This window comes from Pygoscelis adeliae, unplaced genomic scaffold (genome assembly GCF_000699105.1).
Source record: "Pygoscelis adeliae isolate BGI_AS28 unplaced genomic scaffold, ASM69910v1 Scaffold303, whole genome shotgun sequence".
Lineage (NCBI taxonomy): Eukaryota > Metazoa > Chordata > Aves > Sphenisciformes > Spheniscidae > Pygoscelis > Pygoscelis adeliae.
In genome coordinates this window covers 675,721-684,342 of record NW_008824367.1, presented here as the reverse complement: position 1 = coordinate 684,342, position 8,622 = coordinate 675,721, and the positions used below count along the sequence as shown (strand labels likewise).

Genomic DNA, 8,622 nt, shown 5'->3' with positions numbered 1-8,622 from the left:
TGAGCATCTGATGTACCAATGCTTTTAAAATGTGGTTTTGTAATGGAGGCAAGCACTAAAGAAAAGCAGGAGCGTGTCGGAAGCCACTGGAGGATCTACATTTTGTACCAGCTCTTTTCACATACCGTTTCCTTACACGTCTGCTTTTGGCTGCTGTCTGACAGTATATTGTGTTGGGTAGACATTTGGACTAATCTAGAATGTTTATTACATACATAATCCTTGCTAAGCATCTTACCAGGTTTATATATCTTATCGCGCTGCTCCCCTGCCCTCCCTTCTTCCTCACTCCTGTTTTTTTTTTCTTTCATTTTTTTATTCTCCTCCGCCTGTTACATTTTGCCTGCTGTTCCCAGCTCCAGGATAGTCTGTCGTTGCTCTGTGTTTATATACCACCAGGCACAGGCGGCTTTGTTCTGGTTGAGATTTAAAGGCGCCTATGTGATTGTACATACTAGATTTCTTAAGTCTTGATAGCAGGGACTTCTGCTATCAAGGTGAGTGAGGCCACAAATGCAGTGTCTCTTTCTGCTCTTTCTTTTTTTGTTATTTTCATCCTATTTGTTTCTTCAAAAGCTGCTGGGAATGGGGGTGCTTTTAAAAGGGTTCACAGCATTGCTGTGTGAACCCCAGACCGGCAGTGAAGGTTTGAGAGTTGCATACAGTAATTGAAAGCCCTTGGGACGTATTTTTTCAAGCTTCTCTGTGCTGAATGGAGCCAGGGATACATTAACAGGTAGTGCCTGTCTGAGCACTCTGGTCTGTGGGTTGCAGTGTAGCACAAAGCCGTGGTGAGCAGTCCACAGCTGGTCTGTGAAACCAGGTTTGTAATCTTTTTATAGAGTGAATTAAAAGTCTGATGACGAGTGTGTGTAGGATCCGTCAGAAATGCTGAGGATTGCCTGTCCTACATGGCCCAAGAGGCTTGGGATGGATTTACAGAGTGGTTTACGGAGACGATGGAAAAGCCCATTTTCTATTTCCAGGTCACTGATGCAGACTCACTTTGAAGCTTAACAAAACCACATTATTTTATTATGCATCCAGATCTATTTCACTGAGCTATGTTGACTTCTCATTTATATCTAGCAGACATTTTGAAAGCTTAGGTGTAATATTGTTCAAAGGAAGCCCCCATGATGGCAATTGTTCTAATATTTGCATTTAATAATAACAGTTAATTTCCTGGAGTGATAGTAGTATAATGTAGCATCGTAATTCCATGTTCTGTTTTTACCTTGTTCTAGAGGGGCTAACAAACAACGCAGCTCTCTGGCTTTTGTATTACAGGTTTTCTCCAGAAAACACAGACCTCCTTACAACACTGGGGTTACTTTACTTGCAGGTACTGAAGACTGTTAGCTATTACATGACCTTAATTATTTTCAAAATGACCAAGGTTTGTTTTTTTTATAGAGTTAATTTCTATCCACCTTCCTATGACTTGCACGCGTTTCTCTAAAGACTGCATTCAACGTGACAGAGCTTGCTTTTCCGTATCTTCTTTTTTCCTTTTGCTGCTAAAAGCAAGTTGATTTCCTGGACCTGAGCCAGAGCAGGAATTCTGTTTGGCAACTGCCCTAATTCTTTTATAAATCCTCCAAGTACAACAAAACATGACTAGTCATTACCTTGCTTCTGGAGCAGGATTCTGTTATTCTCCTACAAAAGCAGCCATGAAATTGTTAGTGTTAATGCACCATAGAAGAAAATCGGAATCGATTTAAATAACAAAGGCATGCTTATCACTTGGGTCTGTAAAATGTATGGGAAGGACCATCTGATTATTCCAAAAGTAAGCTTCCCAAAGAGTGAACAAGCAAAGAAGAATAGGCAGTAGTGCCTGAAAGGATTGATGGGCTAGAAAACCTGCACGGAGTGCTGATTCGGAAAGATCCTTAAGCATTTCCCTAATTGTTCAGATGCTCGAGAATAAAATGTAGATCTTGGAAGAAAATCGCCTTGCTCTAGAGATAGGGAAATTCAATAGGAGCCTTGGATGTCTTAAGTGGGTAAGTGTGGATTTAGAAGGGAGCATGACCTGGGAAGGGGGATCTGTAAGATAGAAGTAGTGTGAGTATAACATTCGCCCTATGAATTTAGCCCCCAGGTGTCTGTGCTGTGATTCATTTGTTCAGTTTGTCACGTCTCTAGATCCGTACTCGCCTTCAGGAGCTTTAAAGATGCTTCTACAGGTTTCCCACTTGCTATTAATTACAGAAGACGCTGGAGTCTGATGCATCGGTATAATTGCTGGAGTGACAGATGGGCTTCTCATCAATTTTTGTGACCAAAAAAGGACACCAGTGTCCAGAATTTTATCCTGTTTGGACTGGTACAATTCTGGCGTAACTCAGTTGAAAACAAAGGATTTAAGGGATTCTAAGCAGTTGTGCTTATATATGGACACAGTCATGCCCCCTAACACTTGCAGTCCATTAGAAGACAAGGGGAGACTTTTTCCCATGAAAAGAGTGCCCTGGGGAGTGAGGAAGTTTTGGTGAGGGAATCGAGGGTGTGCAGAGTGGCAATTTGTAGCCTCTTTTCTGGAAGAGAGGAAGGAGCAGAGGAGTATCAACCCGGAGCTCGTTCCTGTATAGAAAAGTCAGAGCAGAAACTATATGGAAAACGTTGTTTGGGTCAGAACAGTGAATCCAGCCCAGCAAAATAAATTTTTAGAATCTGCTGTGTAAATTATCAAACAAGAACATGTATGTAATGGGAGGACTGTAAAATTCACTTTTCTGAATATTTGTTTTAACTGAACCAGAAATTCTAGTGCCCCAAAAGCATGCGTTCTCCTTCTTAACCCCCCTTATTCCTCAATTTCTGATGCTTATTCGCTTCTTTTCCCAGCTTGGGGATTACCAGAAGGCTTTTGAACACCTTGGAAATGCGCTTACTTACGACCCAGGCAACTACAAGGTATCGTGACGAGTGGAAATGAACCAGCTGAATGATGATGAGACACCTCTTAAAGCTAATTCCAGTAGCAGAGCTTTGCCATCTATATCCAGGGTCTTAGCCTGGAGAGGTTGAAAAGGATCATGCCCAGAAAGCTTTCTCCGAAATACATTTCTGGGACCTTTCCCTGGGTGGGGAGTTGGATGTGTTTTTTTAAAGGGGAGGAGGTAGAACACGGGATGTTAAATTGATCCCTTTGGTTTTTAATCTGAAGTCGCAAACAAATTAAAACAAATGGAATTTACTTTGCAAGGAAAATGTTCTAGACATTGTTTCAAAAATCTCAAGAGCTGTTGTTCCTTGGTCCCTGTGACTCCTAGGCACGGAGCACAGATACAAGTGATATTCCATTGTATTATTCTCCCATCTGCTAATAACTCTGTGCTTCCAACTATTGTATACAAATGTGACTTTTCCTTGGCTCTGGTCTGGAAGGCCTAGCTTGGCATCTAGGTTTCATTCCTGACTCTGAAACCGCTTCCCTTTTTAGCCATGTTACTTCGTTTCTCTCTGCCTCTTCTTCCTTCTGTACGATGTTAACGACGTAGAGTATTGAAATGTGGGGTTGACAAATGATATATGAATGCAAGCCAAATGTTATTGTGAAAACACCTTTACACTTACAAATTTTACTTGTCACTGTGAAATATTGTAAAAGGCTTAACTAGTGTGGTTTAAATATAGTGTGTTGCAATCACTCGCTTTTTTTTCCCCATGCATATTTCCATTAATTTGCAGTATCAAGCAGTCAGTGTGAACTAGGCTAGCTTTGCTGCATAAGTCTTGCTTGCGTATGTTTTACTCTCCGGTTAGCTTGCACCACAACTATTTCTATCTGTGCTTGTTGGTAAAAAGAAACTGTTAGTGCATAGACCTCCTCAGAGACTCAGGCTCTAGAAGATACTACTGTCATTCCAAAACATACCCTAAACACTTGTCACGTTGCAGTATTTCCAAGACAGTTATGATCGAGGTGGTGCAGGAAGAAGCGGACTCAAGTCCCTTCTTTACCCTGTCTTCTGCTGTATGTTGGGAGATTCTAGAGTCCCCATCTGCTCCCCACTGTTGGTCTTGGCCTAGAAGAAAACACCTGAAACAGTTAAATGGTTGCTCTTGAGATGGCTTCAGTTTATTATTTTTTTCCTGTTGTCTTCTTGCTATATTTGGGAAAACGCAGTTCCTCAGCTGATCACTCTTGTCTTCTCTCAAAGGCTACCTTGGCGGCTGGCAGCATGATGCAGGCCCATGGAGATTTTGACGTTGCCCTCTCCAAATACAGGCTGGTAGCCAGCACTGTGCCTGAAAGCCCCCCGCTGTGGAACAACATTGGGATGTGCTTCTTTGGGAAGAAGAAATATGTAGCAGTAAGTATCCGGTTTCTTTTCTTTTTTCATCTGTAGCTGACCATGCAAGAACAAGATTCCTCCTGTGGCAGAGACAGGAGGTCTGTTCTGGGTGGGCTGTGTTACAGCACATTCATTCCTTTTTTGAAGGCTATCAGCTGCCTGAAGCGGGCAAACTACTTGGCTCCCTTTGACTGGAAGATCTTGTACAATTTGGGGTTAGTCCACCTCACGATGCAGCAGTACGCATCTGCTTTCCACTTCCTCAGCGCTGCCATCAACTTCCAGCCCAAGATGGGAGAGCTGTATATGCTCCTTGCAGGTATGCAGCGCTCCGTTATCCAGCTTCAGTGGATATCCAGCCTAGGGGATGCAACGTTATAGAGACAGACAGTTTGGGCTGAAGTAAACAAATATTGGATAAAGGCTGTGCTAAGAAGCTGTTCCCCAGTAGTAGGTCACTGACAGGTATAAAGTCTGAAGAGTCTGTTCTCTCTCTGTGGTGAATAGGAAGGTTAAATTGCAGTCAGATCCCGGTTAAACATTAGAAAAGACTTTCTACGTGTAAGAGTTTAGGTTTGGGCTGCCTAAGGAGTGGGTGTGGATTTCCAGCAGTGGACATTTTTTGGATCAAGCGAGACAAATATTTGTCAGAAGTGACATTAGTAGAGTTAATCCTGGCAGCAGTCCAGACAACCCTGCTAGCACCTATTTATTTTACGATGGGATGACATTTAGAATTGTCCTAAAAATGAAGTCCTTGTGAAGCACCAGCTTGGGTGTGTACATTTTGCTTTGGTACAGTTGCTCTGACAAACCTTGAAGACATCGAGAACGCAAAACGTTCCTATGAGCAAGCTGTGGCACTGGACAAGTAAGTCTTAATCATAACTGTCAGTTGTTTGATCGCGTTGCTTTGCCTCCCTCACCTGGTTTCCTTTGCATGCTTTGTCCTTCTGTCTACTTTGACCCTAAATGGTTTGCGATAGAGAAATGTTTTTATTTCTGCAGCTGTGCAAGTCACTGTTTTAAAACTACCTTTTTTTTTTTTTTTTTTTTTTTTTTTAAATTCAGGTCAGCTCTGAAAAATGAAAGGGAAATTTTGTTTCAGTCCAACCCAAAGCTGGTTTTATTTTGCTGTTTGGTTAGTGAGTCAGTGGTGATAACTTTGGATTCCAGGCCACCTTCCAGTGAATATTTTTGCACAGCAGAGCAGATTTGATAGAAAACCAGTCATCCCAGCATATTTTGTAACCCAAAGTTTGAGCCCTGTGCAGAGCAATGAGAGGCTCGGGATAAAGCCTGTTCTGAATTGGGCAGAGGGAAGATTTTAGCTGGGAGAATGCGGGCAAGAAGCTAGTATGAAGCATATAAAAGGGCAGCAGTGTAGCCCTTTCTCCTCCATTTTGTTAACAATGTCTGTGTTTGCAGTCTGGCTCTTAAAATCAGAGCGCTTGGTTTCAGAAATGTTAAAATGAACCTTGCAGTATTTCATCGTTTCAATCAGGAAAACAAATTTGTCTCAAATTTATGAATAGTTTTGGCTCCCTGGCTCTGCTGTTCTTCACCTTTCTTTTTTACTTTTCAGATTTTAACTGGTAGGTGGTTAGATGGTGATTCTTCTCCGCAATTTACTGTGAATATTTGCATACTTACAGCAGCCAGCACAGCGCTCTTGAGCCCAGGAGTCTGTATGCTGGCGACAGGGCTGTGGCAAAAACACTCTTTCCATCTGCAGTGGCCACCACAAGGTGGCACGAGAAGATGCTGGTCCCTTTTCCTCTGTCCTCTCTAACCTGGCTGGTTACTGGCCAGGCTTAATTTTGGGAATTCTGGAAGTTCCTAAACCCGTTATGAAGGGCAGCAGGTTTCAAAAAATAGTGTTTGACACTGTAGTGCAGTTCTCTTTGCGAAGAGGTGCTGTAAACGCTCTCAGATGTTTACTGGGAATTACATGGCTTGCACGCGTGCCAGAGCTCTTGAATCAGTTAGCCCTGCGCAGCCAGCACACATCTGGCACGGAGGTTCTTCATCCTTATGCATCGACAGAATTACAAAGCAGGTTTAAATATTACTTCTACATCTGTTTCAAACGTGAGTAGGTCTGTGCAACCTCCTCAGAGGAGCCGAACCTGTGCAAACTATGGTCAAAGATTTATAAATGTATTGCTGTGCGAGAGCGTTTTGCAATTATGCATCGGTCATTCCTACCAACATCACTGACTAAGCCCAGTCAACTCCTTTGCCTGGCTTTCCTAATCAGCCTTCCATGCCCTGCAAGGCAGTACAGGACCTTAAAGATTGCTCAGGCTGCTCAGTCATGAATTTGCGTGCTTTGATGAAAGAGAAGGAATAGAAATTTAGCTCTACAACTTCGCCTGAATATTTGGCACTGCTGTAATGCTACAGCTATATAGTCTTACTGGGAAAATAAAACCTCATCAAAGCAAAAATGAATGCCAACTGCCAGAGACTGCTGGGAGGAATATCCAGACTTTGTTAGGCTTGTTCAGCTGACATGCCGTGTATTTTAGACAGTTATTGTGTGGCTGAATCCATGTCCCCCCAGGCTTTCTTTGCTGGCGTATTATGAACTGTTTGGCTAGGAGGAAGACAGCCGTGTTTGTTTCCATTGCCATAAATACTTTTATAGCAGCGCTGTGACATTTGGCCTGGGTGCCATGCTGGGGTCTGGAATGGAAAGCATCTTGGAAAAATCTTTAAAAAAGGTGTTTCTTCTTACTACTGGTTCTAGCTCATAGCTGTCCTTTCTTTCTGTGGTTATTTAGCTATTGATTTTTTTCTAACTGTCATATTGCTTCTCAGCTCTTGAAGGCAAATTAGCTTGATAAGATTCAATTAATTTTAAAACTGGCTGTTCCCAGATCTGTCTGATCTCTATTTTCAGTGTTTTGTTGTGTGGGTTTGGTTTTTTTGTATTTTCTTTTCTGGCTTCCCCCCCCCCCCCAGGAGATGGGGCTTTGATATTTGTTTTTTTCACGCATTACTTCCTTTGCTTTGGCAAAGACAGCGAGGAGGGGTTTTTCTGGTGGCAGGATCAGTGTTCCAGTTTCTCAGTTAAAGGAAAACCAATGGTTATAAATGCTATCAGATTTCTCCTAATAGTCGTCTTTCTTGAAGCGCTGTCATAGAACTTACCAAGGATGGATAGTCATGGCCTGCAGATGGCACTTTCCGTTTATTGAACGGTGTTAGCAGAAGTCTTCCCTTCTGCACTTTTCACAAAGGATGCTCTCTCTGTCTTGGCCCCCCAGGCATGGGTGCTGGAGTCGTCGGGTGGCTCCAGTCATCCCTGCCAGACTCCAGGAGAGGGCACCAGTCCCTCGCTCACATTTATTGAGCAAACTGTACAAAGCATCCCTCGCCGACCTGTGTGCAGTGATACATGCATGCGGCTCCTCTGCAGTGAGCTGCGGTCAGACAGTGCTCTTCCATGCACCCCTCGGCAGCACATCCCCCGTTCTGGCCAAAGGCAACCTCTGCTCTTCCAGGTCTCATCCTGCAGCCTGGATGAGCCGAGCGTCTGCATGAGCTTCCGCGCGGGGGCCGGTGCCCCTCTTGCGTTTCATTTCTTTGTCAGACAATACACATGCATTTTGCTTCTCCAAAAGAAGGGTGAAATTCAGACTGCTAAAGAATGGTCAGAACAGTTTGTTGAGTGTGGCTTGTCAGGCAATTAAGGAAGGATCAGGTCTCCGAGAGCTTTTTTTTTTTCTCTGATTTAGTTTCCTCACACTCCTGGCTATTCCAGAAGAAATGTTGCTGTGCGGGGTTAATGTATCCTAGTGAAGAAAGTGGATACTGTGGAAAATGAGAATATACGGAGCAATTCTGCCTTTTTGAAATCTTCATATGCTGTTCTGCATCAGGAAGGGAGGCATTTCCCTCTGATTTAGTTTACTCACACTCCTGGCTATGCCAGAAGAAATGTTGCTGTGCGGGGTTAATGTATCCTAGTGAAGAAAGTGGATACTGTGGAAAATGAGAATATACGGAGCAATTCTGCCTTTTTGAAATCTTCATATGCTGTTCTGCATCAGGAAGGGAGGCAGGACTGTGCAGGACAACAGTGTTATCTACAGTGCTGGTCTCGTCTTCGAGTCCTTCGTTAATAGGTGTCACCTACTGTTTCTCTATAACAGTACATACATTTATGTATGCTTTTACTGGGTGAATGAGAGAGAAGAGGTGAGGAAAATGAAATGTAAACAGCACGTTCTGTAGCATGTTGGGTTGTAAAATACAATCAATAAACATGAGTCTGTTCCGCTGCCCTGCCCCCCGACAAGCTGCC

The 8,622-nt window shown here is 43.2% G+C and overlaps 1 protein-coding gene across 1 annotated transcript in view; it reads left to right on the top strand.

The window, feature by feature from the left end:
- Positions 1 to 8,622, top strand: part of BBS4 (Bardet-Biedl syndrome 4) — a 43,419-nt gene that overhangs the window by 28,998 nt on the left and 5,799 nt on the right. Inside the window, exons 8-12 of the mRNA XM_009319908.1 lie at positions 1,291 to 1,345; positions 2,857 to 2,925; positions 4,176 to 4,328; positions 4,458 to 4,629; positions 5,112 to 5,181. Of these exons, the coding sequence (XP_009318183.1) occupies positions 1,291 to 1,345; positions 2,857 to 2,925; positions 4,176 to 4,328; positions 4,458 to 4,629; positions 5,112 to 5,181 (519 nt within the window). The remainder of the gene's footprint in view (positions 1 to 1,290; positions 1,346 to 2,856; positions 2,926 to 4,175; positions 4,329 to 4,457; positions 4,630 to 5,111; positions 5,182 to 8,622) is intronic.